This window comes from Octodon degus, unplaced genomic scaffold (assembly GCF_000260255.1).
Source record: "Octodon degus isolate 3935 unplaced genomic scaffold, OctDeg1.0 scaffold00027, whole genome shotgun sequence".
Taxonomy (NCBI): Eukaryota; Metazoa; Chordata; class Mammalia; order Rodentia; family Octodontidae; genus Octodon; species Octodon degus.
Genome location: NW_004524603.1, coordinates 12,146,269 through 12,165,320, shown reverse-complemented (window position 1 = coordinate 12,165,320; position 19,052 = coordinate 12,146,269). Strand labels below are relative to the sequence as shown.

At 40.6% G+C, this 19,052-nt stretch overlaps 1 protein-coding gene and 1 pseudogene across 2 annotated transcripts; one reads left to right on the top strand and one right to left on the bottom strand.

Moving 5' to 3' along the window:
• The first annotated feature begins 13,011 nt into the window (after window positions 1–13,011).
• LOC101570516 (taste receptor type 2 member 41-like) lies at window positions 13,012–13,947 on the top strand. The gene has a single exon (XM_012514202.1). It carries the CDS (start codon window positions 13,012–13,014, stop codon window positions 13,945–13,947), a length of 936 nt encoding a protein of 311 aa, XP_012369656.1.
• A 1,373-nt stretch (window positions 13,948–15,320) lies between these two features.
• LOC101587140 lies at window positions 15,321–15,678 on the bottom strand (annotated as a pseudogene). Its single transcript, XR_001117049.2, has one exon. The product of XR_001117049.2 is annotated as a mitochondrial import inner membrane translocase subunit Tim8 B pseudogene (transcript).
• Window positions 15,679–19,052: the final 3,374 nt, after the last annotated feature.

The window sequence follows — 19,052 nt, the reverse complement described above, 5'->3', positions numbered from 1 at the left end:
ATACTCATTCAGATACCCCATAAACATGCTCTCTGGTGACAACCTTGGGTCCTCAGAGGCTGCACCCACTGGACCAGAGAGCAGCCTGACCTTGCAGCCCCACATGCACTGCACTGAGGGCAGAGCCTAGCATCCCAACCCTGTCCCAAGGCCAGGGAGAGGCAGCTTTTGTCCACATCCAATCCCAGGAAAGGGCAGGTGTGAGTGCCAGGAGAGAGGACCTGCAGTCTCTGGAGGCCCTTCTAGTCCTGTGTCAGTGGGGCAGGTGAATGTAGGATTGCTGTACTCACAGGCCAGAGACACCAGGAAGACAGTAGAGCCAGAGGAAAAGTCCTTTGATTGGGCATTGACTGAGGGAAGCAGAGTGACGCCCACTGCCCAAGCTTCTAATGTGAGTCTCAGGAGCTTCACGTCTTTGGGATCCAATAAAAGCCTCCCTGACCCAGAACTTCCACTTTGCGGGACCCAGGAGACCCGTTCTTGGGTACACAGGCAGAGTCCAAACACAAGACTCAAGATTCAGCCCCTGGTATCCTCCTTCAAGACTTTGCCACTGGTGAAGTCCTTCAACACTGTCCCTCAGAGATGCTCCTCAGTGAATCTATCTGGGCTCTTCTGGGCCATCCACACAGACCCTGGGTGTGTCTGCTGCTAGTACAGCAACTGCCCAAGGGACACTGGAGCTGTTAATGAGGGCCAGGGTGCACCAGGAAGAAAAGGATCCCAGGTTACCCAAACCCCAGGAGCCAAGGGAGGGCAAGGGCAGCATGTTTGCTCCACCTGAGAAGAGAGAAAACTTTGAAAAGCCCAAGTCAGGGAAGAAAGACAGATTTGCAGCAGGAAAGAGCATTGGCAGGCTGATTCCTCCTCCTCAGATCAAGGAAGTAAGAGACACCGCGGGAACAAGCTCCTGCTCCCGTCAGAGAAGAAGCAAGCTCCTTCAGAAATCACCCTTGAGCCAAATGAAGGACCATTTTGAAGTGAAAAAAAATACATCTGCATATACAAAGTAGTTAGGATAGATATACAGCTACTTTCTCTTAGTTCAATGAGAAGAAAGATTTGTACTGTGTTTAGACAAGATATATCTGCATCTTGTACTATGAATAACTACTATGAAGACAACAATATGCAACATGTTAATGATTGTAACTGTCCTATTAACCTGTTTTGGAACTGTCTGAATGCTATTTCTTTCTCAATAAAATTAATATAAAAATTTTCTATTAAACAAAAGAAATCACCCTGGAGAACAAAGTAAGGAATCTTCTGCAGCACTTGTTACCCAATGAAGACAAAGTGGAGGCAGAGCCCCTGGAGAAAGCCAAGCCCCCAACAGCCACTACCCAAAGTTGGGGGGCACGCTCAAGTAGCAGCCTCTTCATGGACAGTGGCAGCATTCAAGCCCAGGGTCTCAGGACCACTGCTGGACACATCCTGGGGGAGAAAATGAGGATACACAATGCATTTTCAGCCTCGGAAGAGAATTTGCAGAAAGGGGAACCCCAGAAAGAGAGGTACTCCTCCTATAGGACTGCTCCCTTACCACAGCAAAGGAGAATGATGAGCAACATGGACTATGAGCAACAGGCTGTGATCCAGTGCCCCAGCCATCCTATACCTGAAGGACTGAAGAAAGACAGTGCAAGCCATCCTGCCTTCCCACCCTGAGATTCCATGCCTCTAACTGGTCACCTTCATCTTAGGCCCATGGGGGCTGGATTCTCATACTGCCCAGCTCACTGTCCCAGGCACTGGTCTCTTCAGAGAAGTATGTTCCCCAGTCAGCCATATAGGGCTTCTCCTATACATTCTAGGGGGAAATCCTTGCTGAGAAATCCTACACTCTCACACAAGCATGACTTGTGTGGGCTAAGGGTAGCGTCTTTTTCCAGAGATACCAGTTGAGTCTCAATAAAATATTTTTTTTCCCTTCAGAGGTCATGGCTTCCAGGTGTGCTGTGCTGGGGCCTGGGAAGGCGTGAGGGTTTGGCTTTCCTAGGAGCAGCTCCAGGCCTATGACTTAGCCAACTCCCTTGCTGTCTCCAAACTGCATGTCCTGGCCCTGTGAGCCCAGTGCCAGGCCTCTCTGCTCACCCTTCCTCCTGGAGGATCCACCATGGTGAGAACATAGTGCTGGGTTTCCCCAAAACCCAGTGGAGCAGCAAGAGGTTCTCACAGTTGGTTCCTGGGTCAGCATTGTTAGGAGCAAAGCTAGAAATAGTTAAACTTAAGGAAACTTTCTATTTAAAAAAAATTATTTTTTTATTTGGTATAGGGTTTCGCTACGAGCTCAGACTCATAGTGATTTTCCTGTCTCAGCCTCCCCAGCACTGGGATTACAGATGTGCACCACTGTGCTCAGTTTCTGTGGCTGGCATGGCCCACCCTGTGTTCTGGGGCCAGTATTGCATGAGGTACCAGGGATTGAGCCTGGGTACTTGTACTTGCCAGGCAGGTGCTTGGACTGCTGAGCTATCTCCTCAGCCCAAAGAAACTTTCCTGAAGTAGAAAAAGCCTTTGGTCAAAGCAGCTCATTGGGCCAAACATGGTTTTTGCCACTCTCTAAAGAGGCTCTCAGGAAGTTCTCTTTCCTGAGTGTCTTTACAAGTTCTGGTAAAAAAAAAAAAATACAGTGAATGTGCTGCTGAGCATCGCTGAATGCAAAGGCGGGCTTGTCAGAGTATGACAGTGTCTCCATCAACTTTGTGTACCCGTTCTGACACTCACTGTCTATCATCTGGCTCTTCCCCAAGGTCGAAATGACCTCGCAAGATAAACCTTTTGAATCTATTCATGACATCCAGGTAGCTGCGACAGGATGATTACAAACACTTCTGCAATATTTATGAAAGAAGGCGACAGAAGTGGCAAGAATGTTGGGGAAGTGCGGGCCACATAGCTCAGCCGTTAAAGTGCCTGCTTAAGCAGGAGCAGGGACTGGGTTCGATCCCCCGGTGTGCTGTGCTGGGTGTCAACCCCGCCCCCGGAGCACGCTGAGACTGTGATTGAGACTGGGTACAGTGGCACGTGCCTGTAATCCCAGTGCTTGGGAGGCTAAAAACAGGAGGATCACTATGAGTCTGATCTAGGTAATGAGGTCCTGTAGATCCTGTACTAAATACGTTTTTTAAAAAAGAATGATGGGGAAAATATGATGAAAACAAAGTGGACTGTGTTTAGGAGATTAGTGGTAATTTGCTTACTGGAATAATTTTTAAAAAATTTAAACATATTTTTTGATGATATCTAAGAGGAGCTTAACATTTGTTGAATGAATAAATTAGTTGATTAGAAGATATGAGATGTCAAATGTATAGATATCACTACACACATGATAGTGAGAAAGATGCATTGTCACCCTACTTCAATGGGATGTCTCTTTTTCTTGTGGACTATTCAGTATAAGACAATAAGCCCTCCATAGCTATGGGCTGTGCATCCATGGATTCAACCAGAAGCAGAAAAGTTGGAAACACTACTGCAGCTGAAATGAGCATGTGCTTTGACATCTTCTTGAAATTATTCCCTAAATAATACAATATATGTATGACAATGTGTAACAATTATTGAGATGGTGTTAACACTGAATTGGGTGTCATGCATGTCCTCGAAGAGGTGCGAAGACATGCAGAGGTTATGTGGAACTGCGTATCCTATGTAAGGGATTTGGACATCTGGAAATCTTGGTACAAACCCCCTTTGGAAAGGAAGGGATAGCCGGCTCCATTTGTGTTGTGACAGTAGCTTACACAGCACTAGGAGGACTAATTTTCTCTGTTGATCTTTTCATGATAATCGTTATTCAAAAGCTTACACTACCACTTGAAACAAAAGTTTTGGACAAATGAGTAGAAAGAACGATTTGAAGTATTAAAACAGAAGGCATTTGAATAGATAGATAAACCTGAATATTCATTCAGTAACATAGTTTTAGAACAAGTTGGCATACTATGGATCCCAACATACATCTCCCCATAAAAAAATAATTTCACCACTATCTCTAGGTCCACTATAGCCATGGGAGTAGTCTAGAGTATATAATAAAGGGTGTGCAGTTGCCCAGTAGAGTATAAAAAATAAGATGGCCACAGAGAAAAACATAGAGAGTATTTCCTCCATGTGAACTCTTTCCACTGCTTGGAATGATGCCAAGTGGAATGACCTCAGGTATTACCTCCCCCCACACATGAAAAGGAAGGGCAGCAGGTGTTCAGCAGCCTTCAGCATGGACTCCAGCAGCTCGCATCATCAGGGACATGTGCAGCTGCTACCTTCAAGGATCTCTGCGGTCTTGCTAAACCTGACCCCATCTAAGGAGCTGCCCAGGGTCCATTTCCTATCACCTCCCCTGACCCAGGACAGAACCATGGCATCACCCTGGAGCTTTAACTTCCACTGTGCTTCTCCCAGAGCCAGAGCTGCTGTGCATTCACCTCATGTGATAAGGCTTGTCTCCACTGAGCTTGGTCTGTGATGTCTCCAAATGATTACTGCTTCAAATGTGCAGATATGAGACAGAGCTCCAGGGATCAAGACACATGCCTCCAAGAACACGTGACGCTGGCATAATGAGAGCTACACGGAACATGGACACAGACTAGACAGCTCAGGACGGAGTCTACACATCCACAGCCACCTGACTATTGCCAAGCCTACCAAGGATAGCCAGAGAGGAAAGGACAGCCTTTATTAAGTCATGTTGGGGAAGTTGACTATCTCCATGTAGAAGAATGAAACTGAATTCCCATCTTACATTATGTGCAGGAATTGACTCAAAATGGTTAAAAAGACATGGAGGTAAGATCTGGTATCATAGAACTTGTATAAGGAACCATATGAAAAATATATCTGTCTTTGATCTGGGCAGTGATTTTTAGGACATACCTTCTGATCCAGCAATCCCACTCTTGCCTGTGTATGTCTTACTCTATTTTCTCTTTCTATAACAAAATGCAAAAGAAGTTCATTGTAACTCACTATCCTAAAGTACAAAATCATGGCAGTAGCATCTGGTTGGTTTTCTGGCAATAGTCTGATGGCAGGAAGAGGAGGCGAGCAGGCCTGTGTTGAGGGGAATCATGCAAGCATCACAGGGGAAGGGCCCAGGCTTGCTTTCTCCTTTCAAGGCAACTAGCCCAGCACTGGGATGGAGAGAGCTCACTCAGGCAAGAAAAGCGCTCATTCTTCTTAATGATCTAATGTGAGGATTGATCTGATGGGCATGAAGAGATCTGGGAGACTGCTGAAGCTCAATTATGGTTGTGTCTGTGCAGGCCCTGAGCCAGGATCTTTTTTTTTTTTTTTAAAGAATACAAATGATGTAAGTACTTTGAGGACAGTAATGTGTAATACAAAACCCACGACTGAATACCTCTCATCTTGGTCTTCTACATGTGTATCATTGCTAATGTCTTATCAGTTATTATAATCTTTTTAAAATAAATTTTTAAAAAAGACAAGAAAAATTAAGGTTTATTGAAAACAAGCATTAGTATTTAATTATTTGTCCAATCTTGCATGACTATGTCAGATTTGACAATAAAAATAGGAAATATAAAATTATTAATTTGCTATTATTGTTTTGAAAATCTGTAGCATATATTGTTGTATTTGTTTCTGTCTTTGTTTCTGCTGTTTGCTTTTGCTTTTGTTTTACTTTTCAAAATAAAATATTTTTAAAAGAATACAGAATGGTAATAGAAAAAAAATACAGCATTAGAAACAATATAAAATTTCATGGTTGCTGTATTACATGATGCTGTCTTTAAATTAGTTGTAAAGAAAAAAGAAAAAACCAAGACAGTTATGAGAAATCCAAAACAAAATAATAATAATAATAGGAATGAAAAGAAAGAATAAGACCTAACTGCTTCTTTCAAAGGACTAGCAGAAGTGAGCAGTACAATTATCCAAACTATCCTACAGGTATTCCTAAATATATCTTTTTTTCCTTTTTTATTCTGTCCTTTTCCTCATCCCTGTTTTTCCTTCCCACTGAACAAATTCTTTCCCTTTTACAGTATCTAGTGTACCTTTCAAATTCTTTCAGGTTCTCACAACAGCACCGCAATGCAATATTTGCACAAGTGGGTCTGATTTATTTCACTTAACAATATAGTTTCTAGTTGCGTCCATTTATCTACAAAAGCCTCAAATTTATCTTTTGTAAAATAGATGAATAATATTTCATTATGTAAAAATTCCATATATTTTTTATCCATTCCTCAGTTGATGGGCATTTGGGTTGTTTCCAAGATTTGGCTATGACAAATTGTGTTGCTATAAACATGGGTATACATATATCTCAGGGGTATGACGATTCCAGTCCTTTTGGAAAAATACCTTGGAAGGGAATATCTGGGTTGAATGGGACCTCCAATTCTTAATTTTTCAGGAGTCTCCATGCTGATTTCCATAATAGTTGTACCAAGCTGCACTTCTAACAGAGCAGAAGGGTTTCTTTTCCCCATAGCCCTTCTAACATTTGTTATTGGTATGGCCTCTCTGGCATAAGACAGAATCTCAGCATTGTTTTAATTTGCACCTCTTGAATGACCAGTGGTGATGAACATTTTTCCATATATTTATTCATCATTTTTTAAAAGATAAAATCTAAAGTTAAACAAAATTACTTTGTTCTTTATATATCTATTATTTTGTGTTACAGTGAGCATTACTGTAGCCATAATAATAAAAAAAAATAAAAATATGTATTTAGTGGTCATTTATATCTCTTCATTTGTGAAGTGTACATTCATCTCAGATGCCCAATTGTGGATTGGGTCTTTGAATTTTGGAGGTCTGAGTTTTAAAAAATTCTTTATATGTTCTTGATAGGAGTCCTTTGTCTGAAGGACAGTCTGCTATAATTGCTTCCCACTTTGTGGGTTTTCTTTCTACTCTGTTGGTGATTTCTTTTGATGTGCAGAAAATTTTCAAGAAGATGAAATCCCAATTTTTGATTCTTTGAAGTATTTCCTGTTGCATTTTGATTTTTGTTCATGAACTCTTTACCTACACTTCTGTCCTTCCGGTTTCTACCTACTTTTTCTTCCAGGAGATTTAGTGTTTTAGTTTTAATATTTAAATCTTTGATCCATTTTGACTGTAGTTTTGTGCATGGTGATAGGCATGGGTCTATTTCAAGCTTCAGCATGTGGAGAGCCAGTTTTCCCAGCACCATTTATTAAATGGTTCTTTCTTCTGATGAACATGTTTGGCCGCTTTGTCAAAGATAAGGTGGCTGAATGTCCTCGTGGTTGTGTCTACATCTTCTAATCTGTTCCATTGATCCTCAGGTCTTTTTTTTTTTTTTGCCAATTTTGTGATAAAATTGTGATGATTTTATCACAGTAGTTCTGTAGTATAATTTTTTTTTTTTTTTTTTTTTTTTGGCGGAACCCGGGGTTGAACTCAGGCCCTTGTGCTTGCCAGGGAAGCACTTATTCTACTGAGCCATCTTCCTGGCCCTGTAGTATAATTTTAATTCAGGGATTGTGATACATCTTTCCTTTCCTTTTTTTCCCAGGATTGCTTTTGTCATTCGAGTTCTATTCTGGTTCCAGATGAATTTTAGGCCGATTTTAAGTGATCTTTTTTTCTAGATCCGTGAGGTATACTAATGGTATTTTAATCAGGATTGCATTGAATCTATGTAACAATTTTCAGAGTATGACCATTTTCACAGTGTTGGTTCTTCCTATCCAGGAGCAAGGAATATCTTCGCATTTTCTGAATACCTCTTCAGTTTCTTTTTTCAGAGTACTATAATATTTACTGTATAAATTTTTACTTCCTTTGTGACATGGAGTCCTATGCATTTCATTTTTGGGGGTGTTACTATGAAAGGTATGGTTTTTAAAAGAATTTCTCTCAGTGTATTTGTTGTTTGTGTATAGAAATGCTATTGATTTTTGAGTGTTGACTTTGTATCTTGCCACATTACTGAATTTGACTATTAAATCTACAAGTCTCTTAGTGTAACTTTTGGGGCCTTTTATGTAGAGTATCATGGGACCTGCAAATAATAATTCACTTTTTCTTTCCAATCCTTATTCCTTTTATTTCTCTCTCTTGTTTCATTACTCTAGCTAATGTTTTCAGAACAATATTGAACAGGAGTGGTGACAGTGAGCATCCTTGTCTTGTTCCTGATTTTAAAGTGATAGCTCTTCTTTTGCCCATTTAGTATGATGTTGGCTATCGGTTTGGTGTAGATGGGTTTTACCATGTTGAGTGAAAAACCATTTATTCCAATTTTCTATAGGTTTTTTTTTTTTTAAATCGTGAATGAATGTCGGACTTTGTCAAAAGCTTTTACTGCATCTATTCAGATGATCATGTGGTTTTCTTTTTATGTATTTAGTACAGGGTCTACAGGGTCTCACTATGTAGATTGGACTCACAGTGATGCTTCTGTTTTCAGGCTAAGTGCTGGGATTACAGGTGTGTGCCACCACGCCCAGTTTCAGTTGCTGTCTCAGCACACCACGGGGTGGGGGTGGGGTATGGCAGGCCAGGGATTGAACCCTGGCTGCTGCATCCTAAGCAGGCACTTTAGTCCACTGAGCTATTTGGCTGGCTCTGATTTTTTTTTTTTTTGTCTTTGGTTCTGTTGTTGGGGCTTATTACATTTATGGATTTGTGTATATTAAAACCATCCCTGCATTTCTGGGATGACTCCCACTTGGTTGTGATGCATAATCTTCTTGATGATTTGTTGCATTCTGTTTGCTAGTGTTTTATTGAGGACTTTTGCATCTATGTTCATTAGGGAGATTGGCCTGTAGTTCTCTTTTTTGGTTGAATCCTTCTCTGCTTTGGTATGAGAGTCATACTGGCCTCCAGGAATGAGTTTGAGAGAATTGCTTCCTTTTCAATTTCATTGAAGAGTTTGAGAAGAGTTGGCATTAGGTCCTCTCTAAATTTCTTGCAAAATCTGTGAATCAATCAGGACCTGGGATTTTCTTTGTTGACAGGATTTGGTTACATTTTCAATTTCACTGACTGATATTGAGTTATTCAGAATTTTTATATCTTCTTTTTTAAAATTCTGGCTGATTTTTCTTTTTTCATATTAATTTATTGAGAATGATTTTTTTTTTTTTTTTGTGGCTGGCTCAGGCTGCCTTAAGGGCGGGTCTGATAATGCAGCTGGAGGTGGGGATTGAATCACAGTATCCTGCACCTGACTACATTTGCATGAGCAGGCACTTAAACAACTGAGCTAACTGGCAGACCCCTATATCTTCCTGATTCAGCTTTGGTAGTTCATATGTGTCTAGGAATCTGTTCATTTCTTCTGTGTTTTCCATCCTGTAAAAGTAAAAATTTTGGAAATAAGTATTAATGATCTCTTGAATTTCTATAGGGTCTGTAGTGATTTCATCCTTTTAATTCCTCATTAATTTGAATTTTTTCTTTCTTTTTTTGATAAGATTGTTTAGGAGTTTACCAATATTATTTATTCTTTCAAAGAAGCAACTCTTTTACTTGTTAATTCTTTGTATTGTTTTATTTGTCTCCATTACATTTATTTCTGCTCGGGTCTTTATAATTTCCTGCCTTCTTTGGGCTTTGGACATGACTTGCTCTTCTTTTTCTAGGAGTTTGAGGTACAGCATAAGATTGTTTATTTGGGCTCATTTTGTTTTCTTAATGTGAGAATTTATTGTTATAAATTTCCTTCTTAAGACAGCTTTCATCATATCCCACAGGTTCCAGTAAGTTGTATCTACATCTTCACTTGATTTTAAATATTGTTTAATTTCTTTTTAAATTTGATTGTTCAGGAGGGTATTATTTAGTTTCAGTGTGTTTATAGAGTTTTGCTATTTCTTTTGTCATTAATTTCCAGTTCCATTTCACTATGGTCAGATATCATGAATGGGATAATTTTGATTCCTTTACATTTACTTAAGTATGTTCTATGTGCCTGCACATAATCTACTTAGGAGAACATTCCATGTGCTACTGAGAAGAATGTGTGTTCTGACACTGTTGGGTGGAATGCTCTGTAAAGATCTACTTAGTCCATTTCTTCATAAGTTTGGTTTAGTTCTGTCATTTCTCCATGTATTTTTTGCATAATTGATATATCTCTTTGCATCAATGGGGTGTTAAAGTACCCCAGTACAGTTGTGTTATTGTTAGATTTTTATGTCTGTACATTGGGTACATATATAATTGTTATAATTTATGATTGTTACTTCTTATTCTTGCAGTTTTCCCCTAACAAGTCATGCTTGGTTTGAAGTTGACATTTTTAGTAACCAGAATACCTGCCCATGCTTTTTTCTGGGTTCTTGTCTCATGGAGTACTGTTTTCCATCCTTTTACACTCAGTCTATTAATTTCTTTTTGAGTTAAATGTGTTTTTTGTATGCATCATATTGTTGGAATTTATTTCTTGATCTGCTCTTCCAGTCTGCTTCTTTTGATTGGTCAACTGAGGTTGTTTCCATTGATAGTTGCAACTGCTACATACTGGCTTATCTTTGTCATGTTGTTTGCCTATTGTAGGATCCTTACTTTTCTCTCTTGCTTAATTACTTGCTCAGCTTGGTGGTTCTCTTCTGTTGTTCTTGAAGTTGTGGTCATCTTTATCTCTTTCTACAATATCTGCCAGTGCTCTTTGTAGAGTTGGTTTGATTGTCCTGGACTTCTTCATTTGTTCTTTGTCACGGAACTATCTTATCTCTCCATCAAATTTGATAGATTTTTTTTTTTTGTTGTTGTTGGAACCAGGGATTATACTCAGGCCATTGCGTTTGCCAGGCAAGTGCTTATTGTACTGAGCTATCTCCCCAGCCCCTTGATAGACAGTTTTGCAGGGTAAATCAATCTGGATTGGAAGTTGTTTTCTTTCAGGACCTGAACTATCTCATGCCAAGGTTTTGTGAAATTGATGGTTTGTGTTGAGAAATATGTCATGATGCTGATGGGTTTTCTATTGTAGGTGATCTGTTTCTCCTAATGGCTTTTAATATTCTGTTGTTTTGCTCAGTTTCTAGTATCTTGACTATTACATGTCTGGGTGGCAATTTATTTTGATAATGATTATCTGGGTTTCTATATGCCTCACTTAACTGTATGTCAGATTCCTTTCCCACACTTTGGAACTTTTGTGCTACTACTTCTGCAATCTTTTTATGTCATTTGTGTTAATTCCATCTCTTTTGTTGATACCTATTAGTCTTACATTATTTTTCTTTGCATTATCTTTCAGCTGTTGTATGGTTATTTCCTGGTTCCTTGTTATTTTTAAGAGAACTTTCCTTTCATATTCACTAGCTGTGATGCTACATTCAAGGTCTGAAATTCTAGCTTCTGTTTCATTCAAGCGGTTTGCCAGCTTTCAGTGGCATTCTTAATGTCCTGGATATCTGTTTGAATCTGTTTCATACACTCTACTTCCTTCCTGTATTGTTCATTTGATGTTTCCATCATTTTTCTATTCCCTTCTATTTTATTTTGTCTAAGTGTTCCTTGGATGTATTGAGCAATTCTTTCATGATTCCTGTCATTTCCTTTTTTTTTTTTTCCTGAGAAGTTATTTCTGATCTGATTTCCTCCATAGCCAGATGGAGTAGTTTCTTTGCTTCAGTTTCTATCATCTCAGAAATGTGCCTTGTGTGACTTCCAAGTTTTTCTATGACTTTGTCTCCTGGACTTGTTTTGGGTGAGCTAGAGATCTGAGATTGCCTTTTGTTCCTTCCTTCATTTTTGAAACCCTTAATATTCTCCCTGACTCTGCAGCAGCGGTAGGGGTGTGGGGTGTAGGTGAGCAAGGCAGTCAGGAGAATGGGAGGGCAGGGTAGGCTCACCCAAGCTCTTGCTGTGTGGGGTTCAATGTAGCTCCCACCCTGTTAATGGGGGTCAGGCAAGCCACAACTCAAGAAGACCCAATGATGATGAGTGCAGGCCAAAGTTCTCAAGGCCTTCTTGATGTTGGACTGGCCCAGGGTAGGTGGTCCCGTAGCTACTGCCATGGAGACTTTCTGTTCTCCCTTGAGTGTTGATGAGGACTGTCACTTGATCCTTGCCAGTCCAAAAGGGCAAAGGTGATGGGTGGTTTCTCATGATTGCGCTTGCCCCCATCTTCTATCAGACTTGCTCTGTTAGTTTGATGAAATAATTGGCCATGTTTAAAGAGCCTAACTGATAGTATGGAGAACCATAGGGTGTGAGGATGGTTTTATCCCACACCAAGTAAGAAACAGGTGTTCTCAGTCCTATAACCATGCAAGGTGATTCCTCTCACTGGAAACAAAAGCAGCTTAAACAATCACCCCTTATGTACATGTCAGGGTCAGTGAATGATTTAATTAGAGATGGATAGAAAGGTGGACCAAATACTTGACCTTGAAGGGATGAATACTTGTGGATGAGAGTATAGATATGACAGAAGGCTCAGGTGAGACAGATTCCTTTAATGTCACTATTTTCCCCAGTGATCTCCCTATTCCTGTCTATCTATCTATCTATCTATCTATCTGTCTGTCTATCTATCTATCTATCTATCTATCTATCTATCTATCTACCTTTCGATCATCTATTTGTCCATGTATGTATCTATCTCCCTGTCATCTATCCATCATGTATGTCCAGAATGATAAATGGGGTGCAAGAGCATTCACACAGCCCAAGGATGGGGAAGGAAGGATTGAATCCTGTTACAGACACTGAAGCATCCTCTGCACTGATGCCGTATTAGCCATGGCAGCAAACAGGCAAAACCAGAGAAGGCAAATTAGAACAACCTGAAGGCCTTCAGGTAACTGAGCCTAGGGGAGATTTGCATGCTGTGTGAGCCAAGAGCATACCTTTCCTTGTCCACTTGCACGTCCTCCCCTCTGAGAGAGCTCTGGCTCAGGTGCAGGAGTAGAGCCTGACCACTCTGCTTGCACTTCCAGGCAAAAGCAAAAGCACAGAAGGACTGTGGGTGGGGACAGGCAGGAGCCTAGGGATAAAGGCATCTGATTTCTGGTGACTGGAGGAGGGACTGGAATGGATCTAGCCCTGACAATCTTCTTCATAGTCCTCTTTGTCTTGCTGTGTTCCCTGGGGCTCCTAGCCAATGGATTCATCGTGCTGATGCTGAGCAGGGAGAGGCTGCTGCGTGGTAGGTTGCTCCCCTCGGACACAATTCTCCTTGCCTTAGGCACCTCACGCCTCCTCCAGCAATGTCTTGGGCTGGTGTACAGCATCTCCTACTTCTTCCACCTGGTGGACTTCTCCAAAACTTTTGCCCGCCTGCTCATTTCTCTCCACTGGGAGTTCCTGAACTCATCCACCTTCTGGTTTTCTAGCTGGCTCAGTGTCCTGTTCTGCGTAAAGATTGCCAACTTCTCCCATCCTGCCTTCCTCTGGGTGAAGTGGAGGTTCCCAGCATTGGTGCCCTGGCTCCTGCTGGGCTCTGTCCTCACTTCCCTCTCAGTAACCTTGCTGTTCTTTGGGGGAAACTTCGTTGTGTATCATGAATTCATCCAGAAGAAACTTTCTGGGAACATAACTGATAAGGAATGGAACAGGAGCCTGGAAATTCACTATTTCATGCCTCTGAAACTTGTCACCATGTCGATTCCATGCTCTCTTTTCCTGGTCTCGATTTTGCTGTTGATTGGCTCTTTGAGGAAGCACAGCCTGAGAATGCAGGGCAACACCCGTGACCCGCAGGCTCGCAGCAACCAGGCTCACACCAGAGCGCTGAAGTCCCTCACCTGCTTCCTTGTTCTCTACGCCCTCTCTTTCATCTCCCTGGTCATCGATGCTACAGTCTTTATCACCGCAGAGAGCAGGTGGTACTGGCCCTGGCAGATCTCCCTCTACGTGTGCATGTCTGTCCATCCCTTCGTCCTCATCAGCAGCAACCTCAAGCTTCGCGGCACAGTAAGGCGGCTCCTGCTCTTGGGCAGGGGCTTCTGGCTCCCCTCAGGAGCCTAGTGTCTTTATCCAACACCCCGGAGGGACTGGGAGAATCAGCCGAGCCTTACTTACATGGTAAAATCCTCACAGGCAAATGAGCAGCAGCTCATACCAGGGGATTCCTTCCCTTGAAAAGACAGCAGAGAGGGAAAGCCAGGTACTCTCTGACTGTGCTTCTTGTCCCTGCAAAACTATTAAAACAAACCCCAGTCAACCCTGGACAGCCATTACTGTCCAGAAGTTCAGAATGTACTATTTTGTGGCCCTTTGATGTTTAAATTCCTTTTTTTATCTGGAAGTTCTCAGTTAAAATTCTGAGTACTATCTCATATCAGTGACTACTGGGGTGTTAAGAAAATAAAAAGTTTGTGCCTGTGACTAAGATTAGCTGCAGATGGGGGCTTCTGCACTGCTGAGAACAACAGAATGGTCACCAGGAGAGCCCCAAAGGGCAGGCTGTGGTCAGCACTGGCCAGCGCTGGGAATTGTAATTTGATTCTATGTAGATTTTTTTTCTTGCCAATCTGGGATGATGTGACTTTAATTTTATTAAGATTACTGGATGGTTTGTTTATGATAACACATTGCTTTTCTCATTAATACGTCCATTGGGTTGGCTTTGATCCTCTCCTCTCTGAAGTTTGGAGCGGCAGCCGGTCGTCTCCCATGTTTATTATTTTGTTAGAAAGAGACACATTGTGACTTTCCCAAATTGTCTTTTTCTTCCCTCAAGCAAATGTCACCAAGCCACATCTGCGTTGAATATACATGTGCTTTTTATTAAGAAAAATGAAAGTCCGAGAATTTCATTTTTATTACAAATATTGTATATTTAGAATGCACAATGAGCATGCTATTGCATTATAATCTAAGGTCACGGATCAGAAGAAAGAGAATATGAAGACCTTTGTCCTCAGAGAGTTTCAAGTTTATTCCAATATTTCAGATGTCTCCCCATTTTACACTACCCTAAGAAATGATAAAAGGGAATTTGTAAGAACCATTGTCAATTTCTTACCTTGTTTTGAAGTTCTGTAACATTCTTATTTTTTTTTAAATTTTTATTCCCTTTAAAATAAAAAGTAAAAAGAAAAAAAAAAAAGAATTTCACTTACTTTATGTCTAAAAACTACAGTATTATTTTCCCTGAGTTGATCACCCCATTACAATTTATATTTGAATATTATCTGAATGGTCATCCACTACTAGGCAAATGCTTGAGAAGTACTTCTGGAGATGCTTTAATTATAGATGGGTGTCTTTTTTTTTTTTTTAAGAGTTGGAAAATTCACATTTATTGAATAACTGGTGTGTTACAACCTGGAATTTATGAATTCCAAATAAATAAATGTTTTGTTCATTTGTTGTGTTGCTTTTTAGCACCCACAGGCTGATGCTAACCTGACAATGGATTGGCGATTCTTCCCCCAGTGGACCTTGAATCTGCTTTATAGTAGTCTTTTGTTGCTTCTGTTACTGTCCCAGGCATTGGTCTACTGTCCTCCTTTCTGTACAATCTGGGCAAACCGACTGGCGATGGCAAGAGTAGTGTCAATGAAGCGGTCCACACAGCTAGAGAGGCAGTTTTCCGTGCGAGAGTCTAGGCGATTGCCTGGCTTCTCCACACATTTATCCCAGCATAGCTCCATGAAGTGATGCACCTGTGCAGCGAACTGCGCCTTCTGTTGTTCGGCCACCACCAGGCGCTGCAGCTCCGCTTCGTTTGCCTCGCCAAGCTCCGCCATTGCCCGGAAGCTGGGTGTGTTTAAGGCAGGATTAGAAGCTTTTGTTAAAAGTATCAGTGTGCGAATTTCAGAGACTAGTGTGCACCTGGGTTCCTGGTAGAGACCTGTGCTTTCTCTGAGAGTGGAAATACTGTACTCTTTTGGTTATAGCATACACTGTAGACATGCGCTCATTAACTTTTATCTTTGGGAAATGACTGATTTTTCATGTAAACATTTGAAAGATGTAAAACACTGGCAAGCTTTAAAACTCAAAATGTGTCCAAGAGTATTTAGTATCTGCCTCTGATCTATCCCTCCTGAAGAACTCTTACCTGTTTTATGTTTGTCCTTGTAGAGATATTTTATTCTATTGCTCGTAGCTAACTAATGAACTAATCAGTTAGCTTACCTACTGGCACCCTCTGTACCACTGGCCAAACAAATAGTTTATTAACTGATGACATTGTCTTAGCGTCTTTCTACATGGTGAGTGGCACAATAGGCACACAAGTCTGCCCCTTGTTTTTTCACCTAACAATATGCGTTGGAGCTCTGTGTACAGGGGCATACATCATATTTCTTGACTTTTTTGGCGTGGGTGGATCACAGTTTCTTTAATCATGAGTGGTAATTCCCATCTTTCGCTATTAGAGCAGTGTAGTAAAGAATAATCGTCTACATATGTAATATTGCACACGTGCAAATGAACTGTGTGCTAGATTCTCTGAAACGGGACTACTGAGTTGGATGGTGTATGCATTTCCCTTTCCAGAAATTTCCTTTTTCCTCTAATATTACTTTTCAGCAATCTATTAGGTTAAAAAAAAGGATGTATTATGTAGCTGTAATTTGCATGACTCTTATTTTTTATTTTTAATGTATTTATTACAGGGTCTACAGAGTCTCACTACACAGATCGGACTTGTAGTGATCCTTCTGTTATTCAGCCTCCCAAGTGCTGGGATTACAGGCAGGCACCACCATGCCCAGTCTCAATCACCATCTCAGCACACCCCAGGGCAGGCTGGGGATTGAACCCTCTATAACTCTTATTATAAAGGTCAGGTTTATCGTTATCTTATGTATTTTAAGTTATTTATGTTTATTTTTGTGAGCAGTTACATCTTTTTTTAGATCTGATCTTTGGCTTTTTACTTATTGATTTGTAGGAGTTGTTTTTGTCTTAGAGAAATCAGTTCTTTCTTTGTAATGTGGACAACAAATTACTCCTCATTTATGAAGTTTTTAATTTAGTTTTTCTGATTCTTGTATTAATTTTAAAACATTCTTTCATTTTGAAATAATGGTAGATTCATGAGAAGCTGAAAAAAATAGTAGATCCCCAAGTAACCCACACCAGCTTCCTCCAGTGGTAGCATCTTATATGGTTGTAGGACAACAATCCCAATAATCTAGAAACTGGGGCAGGAGGGTTGCAAGGTCAAGTCTGTCCTGGGCAATTTAGTGACTTAGCGAGTGCCTTTCTCAAAATTAAAACAGAAGTTATAAAGTGCCAAGGACATAGCTGGTGGGAAGGCTTTGACTTAAATCCCAAGTACCACAGGGAAAAAAAAAAAAACCTCAGGAAACTGACACCAGAACATTACTGTTAGTGCAGCTAAAGACCTTATTGGGTTGTCATTGTTTATTTTTAAACTTATTGTCATGTGTGTGTGTGTGTGGTTCTGTGAGATCTTATCCCATGTAAAAATTTATGGAAGCACAACTGAGATATAAAATAATTCCATGACCATGAAGGATTTCCCTCTGGCTACCTCTTGGTATTTGTACTTGCTCTCATACCTTAGCCTCAGTGTGTGTATTCATTTGTTTCTTTCTTTCTTTACACTTTTGCCATGTACAAATTTTGCTGATTTTACAAAATTAATTAATGACTACTGGGACTTTGTCTTATAATTAGAAGACATTCTGTACTTTAGAGTCAAAAATTCTTTTGCGCTTTCTTTTAATACATTAAAAGTTTCATTTTATCTTTAAGTATTTTACTCTTTTAGAATTAGCCCAATATACGGGATCATGTATAATAAATTTAACTTTTCAGATGGTGAGCGTGTTGTCTTATTACAGGCTATTGGCTAAATATTTTCTCCAGTGACTTACAAAGCTAACTTTAATCACCTATCAAATTCTTCAGTATGTTGACCTATTTCTTGACTTTTTCCTATTCTATTTCATTGAGTTAGTGTTACTATCTTACTGTCTTGTTTCTGGGACAAAATACCTGAAACCCACAAGCTAAAGGAGGAAAGGTTTAGAGAGGTATCATCCATGGTCCACAGGGTCCAAGATAGGGTGGCAAGGCGCCAGAACTCGCAAGAAGAAAGCCCTCACGGCACACCAGGCAGGACGCGGTGAGACTTCCTTTTTCTTTCCTTAGTTGTCCTGTCCAGTCTAAAAGATTATCGGTGGGTGCCACCTCCACCCAGGTGGGTCCTTCCTCCTCCGTAAGTCTGCTGTCACACACCTGCAATCTAGGTATTCCCCGTGGCCCTACCTTTGAGTGCAAGAGGCCTTGGGGGGAAGCCCAGCTGTGAGCCCTCACGGTGTGACCACGTGCGAAGCCCACCACATTTTAACTAGTTTAATTGTATATGTTCAAATACCTGGTAAACTAGTCTTTCTTCACTAATCTTTTTAAAAATAAATTTCTTGGCTATTTGTTTTTACAGTAACTTTTACTGGGCCAAACAAAATTTCTTTCTCTTTCTTTGAATGTGTTTAGTACAGCGTCTACAGGGTCTCACAACACAGATCAGACTCGTAGTGATTTTCTTGTTTTCAGCCTCCCAAGAGCTGGGATTACAGGCGCGCACCACCACACCCAGTTTCAATCGCCGTCTCAGCGCACCCCAGGGGTGGAGCTGGCACCACATGCTGGGAATCGAACCCAGTTCCTGCATCTGCCTAAGCAGTTGCTTTAGTCCGCTGAGCTATCTGGCTGGCCCAGTTCTTTTTCTTTCTTTACCAATTGAGGTCAAATGTACAGTTTAACATCATTAGCCACGAATTTTATGGTGGTACATTAACCTATGTAAGAATCTCGTATTTTTTCATAGGCTCATATTTCTCTTATTGCTTCCAAAAGTATTTAAGCTTTTAAATATAGCTCTTCATTAGGGATCTAACTCAGTGGTTATAGTGTGTGCCTAGCATGTAGGGGACTCTGGATTCAATTCCCAGCATCCTCACAAAATATCTCAAGTAGATCTTCTACAGTACTTGTGTACTTCCAGGTATACTTCATTCTGTATGACTTATTTTCTTGCTATGCAAGACAGAGTAGCTACCTCAGTGTAGTTGTGAAAACACACATATAATATCTAAGATACGTAATGTATATCTACTTATGTACATATTTATGCAAATAGAACCCAG

What these genes read in the sequence shown, in the direction of transcription:
- LOC101570516 (XM_012514202.1), top strand. Translation starts at nt 13,012, where the DNA reads ATGGATCTAGCCCTGACAATCTTCTTCATAGTCCTCTTTGTCTTGCTG.